The sequence below is a fragment of the Microcaecilia unicolor genome, chromosome 9 (genome assembly GCF_901765095.1).
Source record: "Microcaecilia unicolor chromosome 9, aMicUni1.1, whole genome shotgun sequence".
Lineage (NCBI taxonomy): Eukaryota > Metazoa > Chordata > Amphibia > Gymnophiona > Siphonopidae > Microcaecilia > Microcaecilia unicolor.
In genome coordinates, this window is record NC_044039.1 from 15,750,775 (window position 1) to 15,774,709 (window position 23,935).

The 23,935-nt window shown below is 41.7% G+C and overlaps 1 protein-coding gene across 8 annotated transcripts in view; it reads left to right on the forward strand.

The window, feature by feature from the left end:
- LOC115477839 (methyltransferase-like protein 25) overlaps positions 1-23,935 on the forward strand; it is a 272,956-nt gene that overhangs the window by 222,121 nt on the left and 26,900 nt on the right. For 7 of the 8 annotated variants that reach the window (XM_030214940.1, XM_030214935.1, XM_030214934.1 and 4 more), the window contains 4 exons: positions 13,986-14,080; positions 17,127-17,156; positions 19,024-19,097; positions 23,680-23,773. In XM_030214940.1, the coding sequence (XP_030070800.1) occupies positions 13,986-14,080; positions 17,127-17,156; positions 19,024-19,097; positions 23,680-23,773 (293 nt within the window). The remainder of the gene's footprint in view (positions 1-13,985; positions 14,081-17,126; positions 17,157-19,023; positions 19,098-23,679; positions 23,774-23,935) is intronic. The other variant, XM_030214941.1, reaches the window with a different exon arrangement.

A 23,935-nucleotide genomic window follows, 5' to 3' on the forward strand; every position in this document is an offset into this window, starting at 1 on the left:
AATTTTATTTTGTCCTTTTAAATTAGCTGTGGTTGTAATTTATTAATTTGTTCGTTTAGTCATTTATTACATTTGTATCCCCCATTAGCCTAATTAGAACTCAGGTACAATGTGGCTTACATAACAATTCAAAAAGCATGAACATGTTTAAAATATATTAACAAAGTAAAATACATTATATAATGTTACACCAGTAAAACTTGAGTTAGGAACAGATGTAATTAAATACTTAGTGATGTAAGCTAGATAATTGAAATATGGAGGAAAAAGGTAAAGGGTTATGATTAACTGGGATAGACATGGAGTAGTGAGAGTTGGAATGAGGTAAAAATTAATTCCATGAGTTTATTTGAGAAGCGTGTTTATGTCCTTAAAGGCTAGACTGAAGAAGTGAGTTTTTCCAGTAGACTTCAGAATAACAAATAATCATCGATACATTTGATGGTTTTAAGTAAGGATTTCCAAATTTTAGTGCCTTGATATGAAAAGTTAGCAGTATGGATTGTTTTGTAGGTTACTTTCTTACAAGTCGTGAAATGTAGGATAAGATGTTCTCTAGATGATTTATAGGCGTTACACGAGGGTAATTCAGTGAGGTTGTTCATGTATATTGGGGCCGAATCATACAGACTTCACATCATAAAACCGAGGCAAAAGAATCCCAGACCACATTCTCTGAGTTGGTGCCAATGTTACGCATGAAGATAGGATGTTTCCATGAGAGCAGTCACTTCTGCAAATGTAGCCCAATGAGCTCTTACATTGCAGAGATGTGGGGCATTTCTATCCTACATTGATATCTCTCCTTGGAATTCCATCCTAGTAAAATTAAATGCTTTGGTATGCTAGATCAGGGCTCCTGTGCATTCTCCTGGAGGCACACCTATTTTTCAGGATTACCAGGATGAATTTACAAGGGTTAGATTTGCATACGATGTGTCTTCAATATGTATAGACCTCTCTCATGCATAGTTATTGTGGTAATCCTGAAAACCTGGTTGGGTAGGTGTGCCTCCAAAAGAGGGTTGAGAGCACTCTCCTAGACGTATTACAATTTTAGCTGTTGTGTGAGTGTTGGTATGAAATACGTACACTGGTTTGATGGAGAAATCCAGAGGCAGTAAAGCACAAAGTACACACAGGTAAATTTTCCTATGCTTGGTTATTCACTGAGGGCGTCTTTTACTAAATCGCGCTCACGTTCTTAGCACGCGCTAAAATTGTGGGCGCACTAAACGTTAGAGACGCCCATAGGAATGCATGGGCGTCTCTAACATTTAGCTTGGCCACAGTTTTAGCGCATGCTAAAAACGTGAGCGCGCTTTAGTAAAAGACCCTCTCTGTTTCCTTTTTAAAATATTTAGAAAATGTGTTGGAATGAAGTACAATAATCTATATAAATACAGATGAACTAAGGCATGTTTGGGGCGAGGAAGATAATGCAAAATTAAGCACATGGCTGTAAATGTTGCAAACCAAGTACAGTGACAGAAGCAAATTTACCTTATTAAAAGTAATTGCAGAAATAGAGGTGTGGATAGTATAAGAGGTGGGCGGGAAGTAACAGACTGTTCAGAAGTATTAGGTCAAAAGAGTTAAGTAAAAAGCAAATACATGCTTTTTAATACTTAAAGCAAAATTACAGGGAAGTGTACATTAAAACAAATGTTACTTGTAAAGGTAAAAAAGTAATTGCCTATTATAATACCTTTTGAGTAAAAGTACAGAGACTGCAGTGAATGTAACTACTGTTAACGTTTTATCCCAACATTCAATCTACTTGTTCCCTTTTGGTAAAACTAAATTCTGAAAATGACTGCCATTCCTCTGGGTGAGCTTGTGAATCATTATTAAACCAGCACAGCTAAAAAGGCATTAAAACAGCTGCACTGGCAGGAAGTGGAGTGTTCAGTCCGATTTAAAAAGTTCCTTCAAATCAGTCCAGGCTACGGTGCTATTGATGTCTTCTGACTGGGTCTGCAGATATTGATCAAGGGAATCTCTTTCTGAAATAGCTGTCTTCTTTATAGCAGAGAATGCTTTATCTTCAATCTCCGCATTAGAAGTAAATCATGTGAGGACTGATTAGGAACTGAATTAAGCAGGTGTCTGATAGGGATGGGCTGTCATTTGTAACGACATAGGAAATGTCGGTGACATTATCCCATGTTGATCCCATGTCATTAGCAGATGAAATTGAGCATAACAAGAACACATTTTGTATTTTTCCATTTGTCGATAATAGACTGCACTGTTTGCAAAGAGGGTGTACGCTTAATGACATTGCTCTTGCAACAGACTAACCAAAACAATATAAAATGAAAATTGCTGCAAATGACATGAGAAACTAAACTAAGTGAACATTTTTTGGCTGCCCACCCTTAATAAGTCCAATACGCTGAAACCCCAAATAGTCTTCTGCCTGTCGGTCCTCCCTATGCGGAACTTGGGATTTTGAATAGCTGCTGAAAATGCTTCAGAATAGTCAAATAGATCGGAGAAGCATTTATGAGGGCAGTCACAAGAGGCTTACAAGAAATTGTTGATGCTTTCTTGTCAATGAAATTCTCATGAAGCGTGGTAGTGGTTGGCAGCAAGTAAGCCACGAATATCTTCTTTTTTGACTGCAGGATGCTCAAAGACTGAGCGGCAGGTTTTATTACAGAAACACAATCAACCAAAAAAGTGAACTCACCTGCAGTTAGTCTCAGAACTTCCAGTTTAGTGCGAACAGCATTGAATCAATCTTCACCGTGATAAGGATGGGAGAAGGAAGCTGATAACTGGAATGGGATTAGGAAAAAAAAGGTTGATGCTGGGTTCAGAGAAGGAAATGAGTGCTCTATGCCTAATAAATTGGAAATTTGTATAGGAGATCAACGGGCCTACATGCATGGACAATTCTAAACCTGTTGCATTACAAGTCACCAAAAATGTGTTCCAAAATTCCCAATTCTCAAAACTACCAGTTTCAACAAATCCTTAAAGATGTACAGAAGGAAAAGCCTTAGAAGCTTTTTGGCGTTATATATAGAATTCACCCCTAAAGGTAATTCTAGAAAGGGGTGCCTTGTTTTGAGCTTGTACTAATAAAAGGATGTGGTTAAGTTTCTTTATAGAATACTAGTGTACCAGCCCAAATACGTGTCTAGATTTTAGGTGTAAGACTAGCTATAAAGCTGAATTGTGAAACAATGTCTATAGGTTATAGTATTTTATATTGTATGTATGTAAATGTGTACCCTTCCCATGTTCTGCCCAAACTCCACTATGTGAATGCCCACCTGCAAAGCATGTGCCATTGAATATTGACGCATGCTTACAGAAAAGCACCTAGCTGCAAAACAGTCATTTACACGAGTATGTGTCAACATATATGCGTAAATGACTCGAATACTGGCATTTATGTGCATTCTTGCCATCTGAATCTAGGCCACTCCTAATTGAATTGCTCTCTTAATTGCCAAAATTAATATGCGGTTACTGGAAAGCATCTGTATTGTTGGTGTTTCCAGTGATTTCACTTTCAGTTAATGCAGAGAAAATACCATTACTGTGTGTTAACTTCATTGAAGATAACAGGATGTTTATACTAATTCAGGCAGCATTAATTGCCACATTATGCGCCATGTAAACAATTAGCATGTGGTAACTACTTTCACATTAACTGTAAGACATGGTCCCCGTACATTCCCCCATTCCATTCCACTCCACGTTAGCTGTTAATGAGGAAGGTCACAAGCGTTAATTGCTAAGACGACTGAAATGCGTCGACAGCTAATGTAGCTTTTAAAGTAGGCACCTTAATATTTTTGTTTCAGGTTTATTACCTAAGGGGGGCATTTTTGATATGTCTGAATCCAGTTTTGGACGTTTTACAGAAATATCTAGAAATCCAGTAGTGAACATGGCCATTTTCAAACCAGAAAAAGTCCCAACTTTTTAAGTACATAACATAAGTACATAAGTAATGCCATACTGGGAAAAGACCAAGGGTCCATCGAGCCCAGCATCCTGTCCACGACAGCGGCCAATCCAGGCCAAGGGCACCTGGCAAGCTTCCCAAACGTACAAACATTCTATACATGTTATTCCTGGAATTTTGGATTTTTCCAAGTCCGTTTAGTAGCAGTTTATGGACTTGTCCTTTAGGAAACCGTCCAACCCCTTTTTAAACTCTGCTAAGCTAACCGCCTTCACCACTTTCTCCGGCAACGAATTCCAGAGTTTAATTACACGTTGGGTGAAGAAAAATTTTCTCCGATTTGTTTTAAATTTACTACACTGTAGTTTCATTGCATGCCCCCTAGTCCTAGTATTTTTGGAAAGCGTGAACAGAAGCTTCACATCCACCTGTTCCACTCCACTCATTATTTTATATACCTCTATCATGTCTCCCCTCAGCCGTCTCTTCTCCAAGCTGTATAGCCCTAGCCTCCTTAGTCTTTCTTCATAGGGAAGTCGTCCCATCCCCGCTATCATTTTAGTCGCCCTTCGCTGCACCTTTTCCAATTATACTATATCTTTCTTGAGATGCGGCGACCAGAATTGAACACAATACTCAAGGTGCGGTCGCACCATGGAGCGATACAACGGCATTATAACATCCTCACACCTGTTTTCCATACCTTTCCTGATAATACCCAACATTCTAGTCGCTTTCCTAGCCGCAGCAGCACACTGAGCAGAAGGTTTCAGTGTGTTATCGACGACGACACCCAGATCCCTTTCTTGGTCCGTAACTCCTAACGTGGAACCTTGCATGACGTAGCTATAATTCGGGTTCTTTTTTCCCACATGCATCACCTTGCACTTGCTCACATTAAACGTCATCTGCCATTTAGCCGCCCAGTCTCCCAGTCTCGTAAGGTCCTCTTGTAATTTTTCACAATCCTGTCGTGAGTTAACGACTTTGAATAACTTTGTGTCATCAGCAAATTTAATTACCTCACTAGTTACTCCCATCTCTAAATCATTTATAAATATATTAAAAAGCAGCGGTCCTAGCACGGACCCCTGAGGAACCCCACTAACTACCCTTCTCCATTGTGAATACTGCCCATTTAACCCCACTCTCTGTTTCCTATCCTTCAACCAGTTTTTAATCCACAATAGGACATTTCCTCCTATCCCATGTTTCGAAAATGACCATTTGCTAGATGGTTTTGTTTTCAGTGTGTCTAACAAAAAAAATAAATAAAAGTCCAAGGGAAAATGCACAAAAACAATCCATTGGGATGTATGGGGGGGGGGGGGGGGGGGCAGCATTATTAGTAGATTTGCCACACAGACATCCCAGCAGAGCAGTGGGACACCCTAGGGGGTACTGCAGTGGACTTCACATAAAAGGTCCCAGGAACACATCTCACCATTACCCCCTTAAATTGTATGGTGAACCCTCCAAAACCTTGCAAAAACCTACTTCTGGCTGCTATTCTTTAAGGATTGGCGTCCAGTTTTTCTAGTATGTATCGGAAAAGGGGGCATTCCGAAGTTGCATGCGGAATTGCAGAATTTGGTCTAAGCGCATCTGAGTTGGGTGCCGGGCATTTTTACCTGGTTTCAACAGGCGTAAGTCCAGAGCCCAAAAAGTTAGATGTGGGATCTGCACCTAAGCGCTATTCTAGATGAGGCGCGTGCTCTTTAAAGAATAACACTTGGCGCCAAATTGTTTTGGCACCATTTATTGAATTCCCTCCTTACTGCATTCTTGCCACCTACATAATAGAGACATACAGTTGCCCTTATGGGGACAGTTTAGGTCGAGGAAAGCAGCAACATGTCTAGCTTTATATTTTCAAAGCTATGTGAATCTGCTGCGGCTAGGAAAGCGAGTAGAATGTTGGGTATTATTAGGAAAGGTATGGAAAACAGGTGTGAGGATGTTATAATGCCGTTGTATCACTCCATGGTGCGACCGCACCTTGAGTATTGTGTTCAATTCAGGTCGCCGCATCTCAAGAAATATATAGTAGAATTGGAAAAGGTGCAGCGAAGGGCGACTAAAATGATAGCGGGGATGGGACGACTTCCCTATGAAGAAAGACTAAGGAGGCTAGGGCTATTCAGCTTGGAGAAGAGACGGCTGAGGGGAGACATGATAGAGGTATATAAAATAATGAGTGGAGTGGAACAGGTGGATGTGAAGCGTCTGTTCACGCTTTCCAAAATACTAGGACTAGGGGGCATGCGATTAAACTACAGTGTGGTAAATTTAAAACAAATCAGAGAAAATTTTTCTTCACCCAACGTGTAATTAAACTCTGGAATTCATTGCCGGAAAATGTGGTGAAGGCGGTTAGCTTAGCAGAGTTTAAAAAGGGTTTGGACGGTTTCCTAAAGGACAAGTCCATAAACCGCTACTAAACGGACTTGGAAAAATCCAAAATCCCAGGAATAACATGTATAGAATGTTTGTACTTTTGGGAAGCTTGCCAGGTGCCCTTGGCCTGGATTGGCCGCTGTCGTGGACAAGATGCTGGGCTCGATGGACCCTTGGTCTTTTCCCAGTATGGCATTACTTATGTACTAACTCGCAGAAACCATCAAAAGAATCATCTCCAAAATCTGGCCTCATGCATTCATGGGAACTAGGTCTGGAACACAAACTTAACATCAGAACAATGGAAAGACTTCTGGAAATTTCTTGGACGACTAGTAACCTCAGCTAACATGATGCTGTCGTTTTTATTTTTGCATCACAAAGCCATCTGGACGCTACAAAAACTAGCAGTTGCAGGTCTACTACCTCAAAATCTCTGCTGGTCATGTAAGACATATCCTGGAACTCTGAAACATCTTCTTTTTGAATGCAGTATCGCTCACGCCTTTTGGAAAAAGACATGGAACATTATTTCCAGAATTCTACATATTCAACAACCAATCTCCTGGAAAATGATTATTTTTGATTCTGTGGCATTGGACACCTCTCTGGATAAACATGACTCTAAATTGCTCAACATTTTATTAGCAGTTGCTGTAAAATCCATACTATCCAATTGGAAAGATAGCTCTCTTTTAAATACAGTGGGGGAAATAAGTATTTGATCCCTTGCTGATTTTGTAAGTGTGCCCACTGACAAAGACATGAGCAGCCCATAATTGAAGGGTAGGTTATTGGTAACAGTGAGAGATAGCACATCACAAATTAAATCCGGAAAATCACATTGTGGAAAGTATATGAATTTATTTGCATTCTGCAGAGGGAAATAAGTATTTGATCCCTCTGGCAAACAAGACCTAATACTTGGTGGCAAAACCCTTGTTGGCAAGCACAGCGGTCAGACGTCTTCTGTAGTTGATGATGAGGTTTGCACACATGTCAGGAGGAATTTTGGTCCACTCCTCTTTGCAGATCATCTCTAAATCATTAAGAGTTCTGGGCTGTCGCTTGGCAACTCGCAGCTTCAGCTCCCTCCATAAGTTTTCAATGGGATTAAGGTCTGGTGACTGGCTAGGCCACTCCATGACCCTAATGTGCTTCTTCCTGAGCCACTCCTTTGTTGCCTTGGCTGTATGTTTTGGGTCATTGTCGTGCTGGAAGACCCAGCCACGACCCATTTTTAAGGCCCTGGCGGAGGGAAGGAGGTTGTCACTCAGAATTGTACGGTACATGGCCCCATCCATTCTCCCATTGATGCGGTGAAGTAGTCCTGTGCCCTTAGCAGAGAAACACCCCCAAAACATAACATTTCCACCTCCATGCTTGACAGTGGGGACGGTGTTCTTTGGGTCATAGGCAGCATTTCTCTTCCTCCAAACACGGCGAGTTGAGTTCATGCCAAAGAGCTCAATTTTTGTCTCATCTGACCACAGCACCTTCTCCCAATCACTCTCGGCATCATCCAGGTGTTCACTGGCAAACTTCAGACGGGCCGTCACATGTGCCTTCCGGAGCAGGGGGACCTTGCGGGCACTGCAGGATTGCAATCCGTTATGTCGTAATGTGTTACCAATGGTTTTCGTGGTGACAGTGGTCCCAGCTGCCTTGAGATCATTGACAAGTTCCCCCCTTGTAGTTGTAGGCTGATTTCTAACCTTCCTCATGATCAAGGATACCCCACGAGGTGAGATTTTGCGTGGAGCCCCAGATCTTTGTCGATTGACAGTCATTTTGTACTTCTTCCATTTTCTTACTATGGCACCAACAGTTGTCTCCTTCTCGCCCAGCGTCTTACTGATGGTTTTGTAGCCCATTCCAGCCTTGTGCAGGTGTATGATCTTGTCCCTGACATCCTTAGACAGCTCCTTGCTCTTGGCCATTTTGTAGAGGTTAGAGTCTGACTGATTCACTGAGTCTGTGGACAGGTGTCTTTCATACAGGTGACCATTGCCGACAGCTGTCTGTCATGCAGGTAACGAGTTGATTTGGAGCATCTACCTGGTCTGTAGGGGCCAGATCTCTTACTGGTTGGTGGGGGATCAAATACTTATTTCCCTCTGCAGAATGCAAATAAATTCATATACTTTCCACAATGTGATTTTCCGGATTTAATTTGTGATGTGCTATCTCTCACTGTTACCAATAACCTACCCTTCAATTATGGGCTGCTCATGTCTTTGTCAGTGGGCACACTTACAAAATCAGCAAGGGATCAAATACTTATTTCCCCCACTGTATTTATTTCTGGTGGCAATCTGTATTGCAACTTCATCAATTTGAAGTCTCAGTAATAGATAAGAAAGAACTTTTTCCATTGGCACTTAAAGTATGGTCTAGTTTGGACTCCTATATGTCCAATACTTAAATACTTAACAGCTTTGATATATGTTTCTGATATTTTCTAGACACTGTACTTGAAAGGTGATGACTTTCTTTATTTTCACATCCAGCAATTCACCTGACAAATTGTTTTTCTTTGTTCTGCTTGGTCTCATTGAATTCTTTATTTGAGTATTTTGTTGTACACATTTTTTTTGTACTTTGTACTTTTCAAAGTTAATAAAGATACTTGGACACAAAAAAAAATAAAAAGGAATTCGCAGAAACAGCAAGCATAAATTTATACAGTTATACTGGTGCAAAAACCCCAGATGGCAGAATTACCGATGGACCTTGCACCAATATAGATAGGTTTTGAAAATTATTCCCAATTTCAGCCAGAGCATACAATAGCTAAACACCCAAATCCATTGTATGTGGAACTATCAGAATTTGTAAATCAGTAACCTCAGTGCTAATGAGTCATTTGAAACTTGGCATCATGTGTTTTGCCACATGCAGGGTAAACGATAAGAACTGAACATTCTGCCAAATTGCTGATTGACGATTCCTTTGAAATAGAAGTTATAAACATTACTGGTATCATTGAGAATGGATGAGAGACTGGAAAAACAACTTTATATTCCAGTAGAAAAAGCAACACATCCTGCCCGAGGAGAATCAAAGACACTTTTATAAGTTGTGAAATCTCCGAGCTCCACATCTTTGAATGAGGATAAGAGAAAAGGGAAGTCAGTCACTTCAAAGGAATTCCATTCGTTCATAATTAGTATGAATTGTTTTGGACAGTTCTGTTAAATGTGAATGAACAGTACAGTATTTGGAGCTCAACATAAGTCTTCCAGACAAAATGATGTTTCTAATAAATGTTCTATGAAAAAAATATGAAGTTTATTAAAAGAAAACTAATATCCGAATCCTTAGTTAAACTCGATTTTTAAGGTTGAAAAAATGCATGCTCTAGTCTAGGCATTACACAAAGGTTTGTCACAAATGGAGCTTATTTGCTGGCAGGGAAGTAGACTCCTCAGGCCCTGCGGGCTCATTTTACAAGGTATACAGTGACATCCTAGGCGGAGACTACCTTACTGTCTCTAACGGATATTAGCAACACAGCGACATGGTCGACACGGCATACCTTTTTGCTAAGCACTACAGGGTGGTTGTTTCAGCACACTCGGAATCCGGTTTGGGGGCTTTGGTCCTCGAGGCGGTGGCACCAGGATCCCAATCACCCTAGGGAATGCTTTTAAACATCCCACAGGTTCTGGAGTAGTGGAAAGCTACATAACAGAAGGAGAAATTAGGTCTTACCTGATTTTCTTTCCATTAGTCCTGCCCACAATTCCAGAGGCCCACCTGAGGTTTGAGAGATGTTTAGTCGGTTCGAAATAATGGGTCAAATAATAACTGTCACCTTGCATGGTGCTTCCTGGATATCTCTTGTTCTCTACAAGTTGTCCAGAGATGAGAGAAGTCCACACACGTTTGCTCATCTGGTTAGTGTTAGGTTAGCAAGTTGTTTAAGGTTGAGTTTATCCTTCTGCTTGTCTACATAAATATTGAGGATCTGTGCTGGATGCTGAGAGAGAGATGTCATCTCAGTTTTCAGTTCTCTATCTCCACCTGCTGGTGGTTGGACACAACTACCCCCACAGGTTCTGGAATAGTGGGAAGGACTAACAGAAAGAAAATTGTCAGGTAAGATCTAATTTCTTCTTATAAGCAATTAGGGTACTTCATGAGTGGAAGTGAGTAGATGAAGCCTCGAAGTGGTAGGATGTGTAGACTGATTTATTCATTTCAGGGTTTGAGTGGTAGGGTGAGCAAATCAGTGACTACATAGGGGGTGGGGGGGCAGAGTGAGTGAGTACATTGGTGCTGAATAGGGTGAGTTCATGTGGCATCGATAGCAGGAGGAGGGACTGAGTAAGTGAAAGGATGGGGGGGGACTTATGAGGGGTAATGGGTTAAGTGACTGCAGGGGAAGTTGAATGAGCTCTGCTTGGAAGAATACGTAAATAGGATTGGCTGCAATTTGAAAATGATGAAGAAGGTTTGAGTGCTCTGGGGTTTCGGTTAGCCTCCCCCCTCCCCCCCCCCCCCCCCCCCCCCCCAAACCTCCAAATCTGTACCATCTTGTCTTGTTTAGCAGGCAGGGCCCAGGCTCTCTACCTTTTGTACTGCACTACTCTCATCGCTGTCTGTTCAAGTTATTCTGCAAGCGAGGCACAAATTGATTTGAATTTTGAATATCGACTGGGGTGATACCTTTTTATTGGACTACCTTACTGCATCTTTTTTTACTTTCTATGTGAAGGCCAAAACCACTTTCCTCAGATCAGGTCATTCAACATCTTAGCTTTCTAAATGTTTGATTGAACTTCCTAATTATTATGTCTTCTTTGTTTTATTGCTAATTTGTAGTTCTCTGGGGCTTGTCTAGAATTCTTGCATGTTGCTATCCTCTCAGAACTTGACGGTTGTTGCGGACTATAAGAATATTTTGGTATTTGTATGTTGTAAGACTGTCGTACTTCTTGCCAGAATTTTTTCTTTTTTCCCAGACGTTTTTGCTCTGTAATTTAAGAATTGGCTCAACGTTAGTCCAAATACCTGTGGGGAAATTTTAATCCATTGCGGAGTGGTTAATGTGCCTGAACAATACAAAATATAAATGCACTGCTGTTTAAAACACTCCACTGCTCCTACTTGCTTCAGAAATGTGCAACACTTAATTGACACATACAGCGCATGGGTGGCTCAAATGAAACAGCAAATCCTTAAAATGATATTTATCTCTTAACCCGCTTCCAAATGGTGAATGCCCACCCGGTGAACCCTACTCGTGTGAAAGTCCTACAACATTAAAAAAGCATAAACATTAGTATATTCTCTCAAACAATGAAATAATAAAATAAGTTGATTCGAATGGCTTATACCTTGTGTGGATTTCCATGGGGTTGATCCTCAGAAGCTTAGCTGAAATTGGGTGGCGGAGCAGTTGGGGGGAAGAGGGGGTGGTGGTTGGGAGGCGAGGATAGGGGAGGGCAGACTTATACGGTCTGTACCAGAGCCGGTGATGGGAGGCGGGACTGGTGGTTGGGAGGTGGGAAATACTGCTGGGCAGACTTATATGGTCTGTGCCCTGAAAAGGACAGGTACAAATTCAAGTTAAGGTATACACTTATAGGTTTTTCGTTGGGCAGACTGGATGGACCATGCAGGTCTTTTTCTGCCGTCATCTACTATGTTACTATGGCACTGATATAGTTGCTGCTAAGGCTATTGACTTTACCTGATGATGCTGTTTAAATACAAGCTATCGTGGCGTAGCCACAGGTGGGCCCGGGTGGGCCAGGGCCACACCCACTTAGGGCTCAGGCCCACTCAACAGTAGCACACATTTAGCGGTAGCTGGTGGGGATCCCAAGCTCTGCCAGCTGAAGATTTCTCCCTGATGGTAATGAAAATGCTGCTCTCCACGATACTGGCACCTGCGCGTGCTCAGTTTTCAGCGCATGCTTGCTTCAGAATGCCAAGGTAGAAAGAAGCGTTTTCCTGCCAGTTGAGATATTTTTTTTGGTGGTGAGAGGGAAGAGAACACTTGGTGCCCACCTACTTCTTGCCTATGTCCACCCAAAATATGTTGTCTGTCTACGCCCCTGCTATCGCTGTAGTTGATATATAGAAAGAAAGGTGCTATTTTTTTTTAAACATGGAATATGTTAGTGTTTATCTAGGTGGACTGGATATATTCAGACATTTTGAAAAATAGCTTTCAGGAATAAATATGGAAAAAAAATGCAAATGAAATCTAAACAGCATTTTCCCGCACTAAACAGTTAATATATATCTGTACTAGCCGTTGAGCCCGTTAAAACGGGCTACTATTGGAATGGGGGTTTTCCAAGGCCCCCTCCCCCGAGGTTGCCGCTACCGGTACCCCCCCCCCCGAGCCGCTGCCGCCACCCCTCTACCCAGCCCGGACCCTCTGTTTGCTATTAATTCAACTTACATCGCCGCAGCACGCAGATCAGCTGAGCTTCCTTCTCTGCCTGTGTCCTGCCCTCGTGTGACGTACCGTCGGTGAGGGCGGGACACAGGCAGGGAAGGAAGGCCGACCGGAGCTCAGCTGATCTGTGTGCTGCGGCGATGTAAGTTGAATTAATTGCGATCAAAGGGCCCGGGCCGGGTGGAGGGGTGGCGGCGGCGACCTCGGGGGGGGGGGGGGTGTGCAGTTTCCCTCTCTGTCCCGCCCCCGTCATCACGTATTGACGCGGGGGCGGGACAGAGAGGGAAGTCTCTACTGCGCATTTGCGAGTGAGTTCGGTCACTCGCCGTTTATATGTTTGATGGTATGTACAGTCAGCTCTAGAGCCCTATAAAATGTGCTTCCCTATTCTCTAGTAAAAACAAACAACTGCTTATAATATTAACCATGCTTATAAATACACTGATGCTAATTGCAGTGGTTGAAATTGTATATCTCAGTGCACTGAGCCCTAAATGCTAGTGGTGTCACTTAGGTGGTTCCAGTAAGCTGGCTTTACCACAGATCTATGTGCTGTAATTTAGAAAATTACTTTTTAAGCTTTCTCGCTACTTAAAACAACAACCAGCAGCCTGAGCCAAAATGAATTAAAGTTTAGAACGGGAAAAGCTACTTGGTCTTGCAAAGAAACAGACACTTTCAGCTATGCCTGTGGTGATGAAAACAGACCAAGAACTCCCAAATGCTTTTAGGTTCAAGTAGATTATTGCCAGTTCATCTGTAGTGGCCTACCAAAATACGCTAAGAAAAACTCCATAGTGGTTAAAGAAATGAACCGCAGTAGTTCATAAATTTCTCAGGTTCCATGATATAAGGTCCAGATTTGTATACTGGGATGCAGGTCAGTATGGTGGTTACCAACAATAATGAAAACATCCTTTTTTGCTTCCTGTATTTACTTACATTAGTTGCATTGGAAAAACACAATTTTTCAGTGCAGTTTGCATAAAATTCTCTTTGCTGAGTCTTGGCGAAATGGGCTTGGAAAATGTGTAGCTTTTCAGATGTGGAGTTTAAACAAAAAACATCTGTTGAGAGCATGCAACTTGCCTAATACTAATGTATTTTCGGTTGGTGAACTAGAATGACCCACTTAGCATCACAGCTACCATGCTTTAACTACTGTTTGTTTTTTTTCTCAATAGATAGTTTACTTAAAAGTTGAAGGAGGCTTTTCATAAAATAATTCAGCTCCCCTTTCTTCTGCAGAATTTACCCAAGAAACATGGGGCTTTCCAATGTGCCAGTATTTAAGAGAAGAGGCTTGGTGCTGTGGAAGAAACGCCAGGATGTCGGCATGTCTGGTACAGATTTGCGTGTGTGTGTGGCATGCTAGTTTTTTGCTTCAAGCTTTTTCCACATGTTGTTGGTGTTCATAGTTTTGGAACGAAGAACCCGGCACTCTGACCTGCCTCCAGTATTGTGCAGAATAATATCGGCATAGATTTGAGAATACCAAATTAGAACAAATATAATTGATGTGATAACAGTATTTCACACTCATCGCTGAACCTGTATATCCTTCACTGTGCTCTGTAAATATCATTTATGAAAGCTCAGCCATTGAAAGAATTTATTGCATCATTCATCTTCTGCTCCCTAAAGATTTTCCACTTCCATTTGCTCTTGTTATTTGCTGTGACCAGTGTATGAGCTCTGTTTTGTAAAGATTTGACATCTTTACAAATTCATATTTACATTCAATGCTTCCTACCAACGTCCCCACATCATAAGCATTTGAAAAATTCTCCAAGAGTAAATCATTGTCAAACTCTGAAAAACATGACATACCCATGCCCCCATGCTCTACCTACCCTCTTACAGTCCTATAACTACAGAAAATGGCAGGACAATTCTATATCCCCCATCATTTATAAAAGGGGGGGATATCACTCAAAAATACAATGAAATATATTTAAAAATTATTATAACTTCAATCATAATGTGCTCAGATTAGTGATGTACAAAAATAAAGGGAAATCACATCACCTAAGTCCAAATGATACCAAAAAATAGCAAAGGTGGAACAAAAGAAACAGCATACAGCCACAAATATTGAAAACTCTTTTAACCATAAGTAGAAAGCCAAGGCGATTCTACATCAAACTCAGTTTATTGTAGGGCATGGAATCTCTTACAGCGCACATTCTATTTGCTTTCTTAGCCGCTGCTGCTGCACACTGAAAAGAGGGTTTCAACGTATCAACGATGATACCTAGATCTTTTTCCTGGGTGGTGACTTCTAGTGTGGAACCTTGCATCACATAGCTATAGTTTGGGTTCCTCTTTCCTACACATGTATCACTTTGCACTTGCTCACATTACATGTTATCTGGCATTTGGATGCCCAGTCTCGTAAGGTCCTCTTTCAAATTTTCACAGTCCTCTTGTGATTTAAGAACTTTGAATAACTTTGTGTCATCTGCAAATTTAATTACCGTATTTTTCGGACTATAAGACGCACCTAGGTTTTAGAGGAAGGAAATAGGAAAAAAAAAATTTTTCTTTTTCCATCCTCTAAAACCTAGGTGCTCCGGTGCGTCTTGTCCGAGTTTTGGATCGCCGTCCCGTACTTACGCGATGCCATGTTCCGTGGTGGTCTAGTGACGTCGGGGCAGGAAAGAGCCCCCTCTTCCGAGACCGTCAGGAAGCAGTCAGGAGCACGGAGAGCAGCGCGATGGGCAGGAAAGAGGGGGCTGCCCCAACGTCACTAGACCACCACGGAACATGGCATCGCGTAAGTACGGGACGGCGATCAAAAAATCTCTACCTTCGGACTATAAGACGCACCCCCCATTTTCCTCCCAAATTTTGGGGGAAGAAAGTGCGTCTTATAGTCCGAAAAATACGGTACTTCACTAGTTATTCCCATCTGTCTAGATCATTTATAAATATGTTAAAAAGCAGTGGTCCCAGCACAGACCCCTAGGAAAGGAACCCCACTGTCTATCCTTATCCATTGAGAATACAGACCATTTAACCATACTCTCTGTTTTCTATCTTTTAACCAGTTCTTAATCCACAACTGGACACTACCTCCTATCCTATGACTTTTTAATTTCCTTAGGAGTTGTTCATGAGGTACCTTGTCAAATGCCTTTTGAAAATCCTCAGCTGTACACATTATATGCAGGTACTTTTCTGTCCCTAGAAGGCTCACGGTCTGGGTTTTTTTCTACCTGGGGCTATGGAGAGTTAAGTAACTTGCCCAAGGTCACAAGGAGCTGTAGTGGGAATTGAACCCAGGTTGCAAGGATCAAAGCCTGCTGCACTAACCATTAGGTTACTCCACGCCCCTGCATTAAAATATGTCTCTTCCCTATTCTCCCCATTGCAATTATTTAGGCGCCAGATTTACTTTATATAATTAACAAGATGTTAAATTAAAATGTACATTAGATATTACAACGTGGACCGCACAGAACTACCTGGCCCGTGGTCCACATTTTTGACACACCTGGTCTAAATATTAGCATGCAGTCAGCTCTTCAAAATTCTTTCTGATATCGAAAATAATGATACCCTGGAATACTGGAATATCTCATTGCACTGTTTTCAGTTTTGTTTGCGATGGTGTTTCAGGTCAGTCAGTGGAGCTTTGTTGAATGATTCAACTTAAACGCCTGACGTTAAGCCCAGCTCAGTATTTTTCATCGGGGAAATGACCTATATAAAGGAAATTCTAGGGTAATTCATTACATCTGTTTGGAAGAAGGGAGTAACTCCATTCCCTATACCACAGATTTTTCAATCATAATATAGTCTTAAGTCCAACTCTAATCATGGAAACACACCTACAACGGCCTGGCCCTCTGTCCAAGCTAGGCAGAAATCCAGTGTGCCTTGACATCAGTAGCTAGCCTTAAACCCTTTAAAGTATCAAAATTATTGTTTTGTAGCAGTGGAAATTTATATTTTATTCATACCATGCAAATATTTGATTTCTAAAATATTGTATAGTAGTAGATGAGGGAATTTATAAGCACATTTGTGTTTCAAGCGTTCCATTTTCTTCCTTTTAATTGCACATTAGGAAAAGAGCCAAGAATAATGAATCTCTTCTACTTTTTATTCTTTCAAAAGCTCACTGAATGTATATGTGTGTGTTGCTTTTATCATTTAAGCTCTGTGTTCTATAAATATAAACCCTTACTATCTGAATCAAGAAAAAACAGATGTGAACTGATAGATGTCCTAATAGCGCTAACACTTTTAAGTGTGCAAGAGTTTTTCTAATCACGTAATTAATCTTTTTAAACAGTCGTCTTCACCAGTCTTCCTTCACTTTGTTTATAATAACCTCTGACAAAAAACATAAACATCTGAACAGTATCATTTTTCTCTTTTAAGGCCTTGGAACGAGTTGCAGTCAGCCAAGGGGTAAGAGATTGTTTACTGTAACTTTCCCAATCACGGAGAGATTATGTTCTTTTTAGACTCTGTTCGTACCATGACTTTCCAGTGAACTTACATCTAGCAAGTTTCTAGCGTAATGCAATTAGCACATAATAAATCAGAGCTGCATTGCTCTCGTGTCAGCACCTTGTAGTTCAATTAATATTTCTGCCACCTTTATTCTAAAAACAAGAAGGTCTTCTTTGGTGTCCAGAGTCAATATAATATATTCGTGAATGTTTTCTGAAAGAGTGTAGATTTACACTCTTTATTGAATGAATTTACCTGCTGGGAAGATAAAACTAGTCTAATAAGAATGGACCGGTTGGATTTTTCAGGATCATCAATCCCATCTGTGAAGGATGAAAACTAACCAGCCAACTTGGAACTAGGCCCCTTAAATGTCTCTGTGAAACTATTGATCTTTCAACCTGGGTTTACAGATCCTGTATGCAAAAAACCATTGATCAATCAAATCTCTAATGTCATGGCTCATATGCAATGAGGTGGAGAGGAAGAAAAGAGGGTAATATAAATACCCTTGATCAAGACTTCAGTGCCTGAAGATAGAAACATTTTCAGCTGGCTAATTGGAGGGGGGGGGGGGGGGAAGAGCCATCATATGGCAGATTCATAGCTTGGACTCACTAAGGAGGGTGGGAGAATTATTTATATACGTATAAACAGCACTTTTAAAATTACTCTAGAAGGTTAAGCACGTAAAAGTGCATATTCAGTGAAAGCACAGCGTGTATTTTTACTTAATGTACATGTAGGTGTGTTCTTGGATGAAGTTGCAAAGTACACGCATTCTTTATAAATCTCGCTTATAATATTGTGCCAGCTTTCTCCCACTGATGATGTATAATGTCCAAAATACAGCAGAAAGCGCCAGGTGCCTTCGGTTCTTTTTGTTTAAAAGCGAATTGCCTATATGGTCCCAACAGGGGCCGTGTTTCGGCGCACAGCGCCTGCGTCAGTGGTCAAATTATGATCTAGTATGAAATGAATACTGTATGCATCAAACAAACACCTTCTTCATGAAAATGAAGCTGACCAATTCCATCCACTTTGAAAAGTGCTTATTTAGTGCTTTGAGAGCAGAAAACGTCCCTTCGTAGTTGAATCAAGGAACAAACTCCATTATTTTATAATGACAGATAATTCTATAAAGTGGCACCTAACTGCAACGGAGCCATCTACTTAGGATTACGGGCCGACCATCAGTTGGCACACCGAGGCACGCCAACAGCCTGCCATTGACGTGTAAGAGGGTGCCCTTAAACATGGCACACCAGTGCCGACTTACACCAGTGTTCTATGATGGAATCTTGGCGCCAAGATACTGTTATGGAATTAGCGCTAAGCCTACTGCATTGAGGCACCTGGATTGAGATGTTAATTTATAGAATTGTTGCTTATGTGCTTTTATAAAATAGGCTGGAAATCCATGCCTTTTTAGTCTCTTAACTTAGACAACCTGTTATCTTCCAACTGGATATATGAAGACTCTCCTGGCAATTCTGAGTCATTCCAGCTTCTTTTGTGAGCTTTTTTGACCACACCTGAACGGAAAAGATGATTGTAGCTATATCCTTGCATGCATCAGAGTTAGAAGTGAGAAATTAAGCTCGCATGAACAACTCAAATAATTAGAGTGTGGGAGTCTTTAAATATTCCTTGCCACTGATCTCTGCTGCTTGTGAATAATTGTAGGGTCCCATATGTGTAAAACAATGTTCACTAAAACCAGAATTATCTTACTTTTATATCTATTGTATTGTTGATTTTTGATTCCCTGCTAAATACATTACATTGATGTTGCTTTTTGCTTTTTTTTTTTTTTTTTTAGCTGTCCCCAGAATCCTTGTTTTATCGAGCTGTTCTACAGGTTATAATTAAGGAATGCTATGGAGTTACCAGAAGGTATGGTGGCCTACTTATACAAAGCTAAGTAACATCAAAATACCTTTCTACCACCTCAAAATCCAATCAGAACTGGGGGGAGGGGAAAGACAATGTATATATACCAAATTTTGAATTCAAAATTAAATGGTAGAAAACCGGGAGTCCCAAATGATGTCACACCTACACTCCCCCCCCCCCCCCCCCCCCCCCCCCCCCGGACTTGGTTTTATTGAACTTTCACAGGGGCATCCAATGTATTTTTATATTTATAAATGCTAGACTTATGCAAGTCAGTTATTTGCCCTTTTCTGTCTCCTGGTTGGTTCTGTGCTATACCTCTATATACTGGATATTTACAGGCAGCACAAGACTGGGAGCACTTATTGCCAGTCATTCTTTTCCTTTTTGAATTTTTACATACATGGAAGCTAATGAAAGTTGCCATGGGGGAATGCCATCAAGGGCACTCAAAGTTTGATTCTTCCCGGCTCCTAGGCACTAATCTGTAAAGAACACTCCAGGTTTCAGCACCCTTCATAAGCCTGCTGAGACCTGATGTAAATCCTGGCGCCCAACTGATGGACATTGAATATCTGGGGTTAGGGTCAACAGCAGACCAAGTAAAAAAAAAAAAACGAAAGTCAAGTATATAAATCCAAGAAATTTTATTGGCCACAGACAAGGAGAGGTAAGAACTGTGCCTGACTTGGCCAAGTTTCGCCTGACTGAGGGCTGCCTCAGGGGCTCTACATACCAGTAAGTTGTAAAGAATTGAACTTGCAGCAGACCTGGCAACAATGTGCCAGGGGCGTAGCCAGACCTCGGAGGGGGGGGCACAATTTAGCCACCCCCCCCACCCCCCCCGCTCAGCCGACCACCGACCTGCCACTTTCGACCCCCCTCCCCCCCCCCAGGTATTTTTTCTGGCGGAGGTCCCCAACCCCCCGCCAGCCTTAGACTTCTTAAGCGCCGGTCTCTGGCGCGTTTCCTGATCTGTGCTGTCAGTCCTGACGTCCTGCACAAACGTGATCAGCGAACGTGCCAGAGACCGGCACTGAAGAAGACTAAGGCTGGAGGGGTTGTGGACCCCCGTCAGCAAAGGTACCTGACGGCGGGGCGAAAGTAGAGGGGTCCAGGACTAAATCTGTGAGGGCCCATGCCCCCGTGGTCCCACCTAGCTACGCCCCTGATCCAGGCTAAGGAAGAACTTGATAGAGACCTTCAAAGTTCTCAAAGACAAAGATGTGTGCTTTGAAATTAAACTCTCATCAAAAACAGTTCCAACCAAAGCCTTTTGCACCGCTGTTGCTGACATTCTGCTGGCTAGTGGGATTGCAGCAGTGTGGAAGTGGGGGGGGGGGGGGTGTTGCTTATATCCGTGTCTGTTGTATATCTCTCTCTATAATAATTTGTCCATCTGCATCCCTGGGTGGCTGGGTTCGTAACTGTATGCAAATGAGCTTACATCAGCTCGCCTCCAGCATTCCCTTCCCTCTCAGTGTCCCCGCCCTCGCAGAAAGACGAAATGACGTCGGAGGAGGGCGGGACACTGAGAGGGAAGGAAAGGGAAAGCTGGAGGTGACGTGAACCGAGCCTGCCGCTGCTGCAACCTGAGGTATGAATGGGAGGGGAGATGACAATCGCTGGACATGGATGAGATGGGGTGGGAGGGCAGAGGAGGGGAGGGGAGAATCGCTGGACATGGAGGGGAGGGCAGGGGAGATAGATGAGAAAAAACTTAGATAGCCTTCCTAGGACCCGTTTCATTTGTTCCGAAACGGGCGTTTTTGCTTGTATATATAGTATATTCCTACTGTATTCCGCCTTGAGTGAATTCCTTCAAAAAGGCGATAAATAAATCCTAATAAATAAATCTGGGTGCCTTTGTAAAAAGTTCAAAAAGGCATTTATTTTATAAAGGCAAGCATCACAGCGCCTCCCCTGGGAGTGCAAACATACAGATCACTCTATCCATGTACCTACTTCTTATGCACATGTATCCTAATACAAATTTATGAAAGCCCAAATCTGCCTGGTAAACATGCTTTACCCGCTCAAAATGCTTTCTAAAATTACCCCCTAATTGTATAATCATAAGTGCAGGTGAGAAAATGAAAAAAAAAATGCTGTTTGGGATTTTTTTTTTTTTGCTTTTGGCGGATTTCTTTTTTCCTTTGTTTTTTTATAGTGTTACTAGGCTAGTATCATATATCATTGGCTCCCATCGCATTGGAAAGTTGCTTTGATAAATATATCTTTATTTTAACTGGAGAATATCAAGTCAGTGCACCCATCAAGCAGAACTGATTTGGATTGATTTTGGCTTTATGTAGGCCATGCCGGCTTTATTGAATTATGCTTCTACCTTCACACCGACAATTTGAAGTATAGCAAGACAAATGTTGACATTTCCTGTATTTGGTATTTTCTAACTTAGTAGTGTTTGCAGCCAGGGAGAGGAAAAGGGGACAAAAAAAGAATGCACAGACCAAGCAAGATACTCTTGTAAGGTTCAGCCTGCTAATGCAAAATGTCCTTGTTAGCAACATATTCTTACAAGATAATTTTGTTCCTTACCTTCATGAAGTCATTTGATATGGGCAGAAGTTTCTTTCCAGAGGAGACTGCGGCCCAGATGCATCAACCAAACGTAAAAAAATGTAAAACGTAAAAGTCCTTAACGAATTTGAAAAAACGAAGAATGCACCAAAAAAACAAGTACAATGTATTAAACATTCGTTAAAGTGGTGTAATCCCCGTCGGTAATCGGCCCCTAAAGCATGCACAGAGCAGCCAAGCGTTTTGCTGGCTGCTCTGCGCCAGATAATCTGAATATCTCCTAAAATCACCAGTTTGTGTGAGTCAGAAATTAAGAAAAAAATAAAAGGCCAATTTGAGATACCAAAGATAAGGGAATGCCTATGGAGCTGGGTCGGTAACTGGTTGCAAAAACACTACCTACCTGAGCACAGAACTTTACTTATCTTTTAGTAGGTGTTGTTATGAAATTATCTACAAACGATTGGTGCTTGTGTAGAGAATACATAGATCCAATAAAATAATGAGGAGCATTTTCAAAGTCATTTGGGTGTATAAATTTGCTTGACAGAAAATCATCATTCTCTGCCCAGCCAAATACATGTGCAAGCTTTCATGGAGCATATACTGTACTAATAACCAGAATATGAGATAGAAACAGAGAAACGTGACGGCAGATGAAGGCCATATGACCCATCCAGTCTGCCCATCCTCTGTAACCCTTAACTCTTCCTTTTCCTAAGCGATCCCACATGCTTATCCCATGCCTTTTTGAAATTCTGGAACAGTCCTCGACTCCACAACCTCCACCGGGAGGCCATTCCACGCCTCCACCACCACCCTCTCTGTGAAATAGTACTTCCTTAGATTACTCCTAAGCCTATTCCCTTTTAACTTGGCATGGGAGTAAAAGCATACAGACAATCAAGTTTCATATGTGCTTGTTTTGACTCATTCATCCACCCGCAAAGTGCTTGAAAGTTCAGTATGCGTATTTTTGCAACTGCTAACTTTAAACGAGAAACACAAATGGTTCCCCTTTTGAAAATTTTCTGCAGTGTGCCTGGGCTAAAAGTACCTATGTGTATTGCTGATAATGTGGGCTATTCTAAATTTCCACCAATATGTTCAGAAAGGAATGAAAACAATGTATTTAAAGTTAACTCATAGTTAACATTCTGATCAGTATTGGATATATCATAGCAATTTTCTCTGTTTAGTTACTTTGCTGAGATATATACAGTAAGGGCCCCTTTTACTAAGCGGTGGTAAGCACTACTTGGGCTTACAGCTCACTAAACAGGAAGTACCGCCGGGCTACCGCAGCACCCCGGCGGTACTTTCCACCCCTAGCGTGCCGTCATATCTGGCGCTAGAAAAATATATTTATTTTTGTACTGCCGGCGTGTACCCCATGGTAATCGGGCAGTGCTGCGTACTGCCCGGTTAATGCTGGGTTAGCACAGGAGCCCTTACCGCCACTTCAGTGGGTGGTGGTAAGGGCTCCCCCCCCCCCCCCCCAAAGTAAGAGAGACTTTCTTTTTACCAGCTGCATTAAAAGGGGACCTCAGCTTGCATGAAAACACGCACCAATGCCAGAACAGGCCCCCTTTTGCCACAGCTTGGTAAACCCTAAGTGACCTGTTGTGGCCACCATCTATCTGACTTGTCCAGGTGTCTCAAGGTTGAAAAGTCCAGCTGACCTACCAATACTAGCTCTTTTTTTGGACCTCAGAGGCTACTGTCATCAGATACTTTCACCTTGAGTCTTCCACTGCCTATCTTGTTGATGCCTCATATCTACTGCTAAACCACAATTGACCAGATCTACCCAATATATGTCCCATTATCCAACCAACTCAGTGTCCTAAGGTGTTCAGGTAGCACAGGTTCTGTTCAAGAAAATGCAATGGATACATTTTGAATTCATGAGCAATGATTTTTATACTGCTAATTAGCACGTGTGTTTTTCACTTCTCACTAAACAGATTTGTGAGATCGTAAATCTCTATTGTGGGAAGAGCATTTTAAAATTGGATTAATATCAACTGTCTCTCTGCAGCGATGGGCGTGTTGGAAAAGTTTTCTCCAAATCTTCCTCCTTTCCAGATTATGTCAGGAAGTCTCTGAAGAAGCTCGGACTAGACGAGTCAAAGGTCAGCAGCTTCCTACATTTATTCAGCTCAGTTGTTTTGAGAAGCAGCCCCTTCAGATATCTGAATTGTGCATATGACATAAGAGAGAGGATGGAGCGATAAGCATCATTAGCCCTGCTATCTACAGTCTGACTTTCTTTTTCACAGTAGATGTTTATCCAA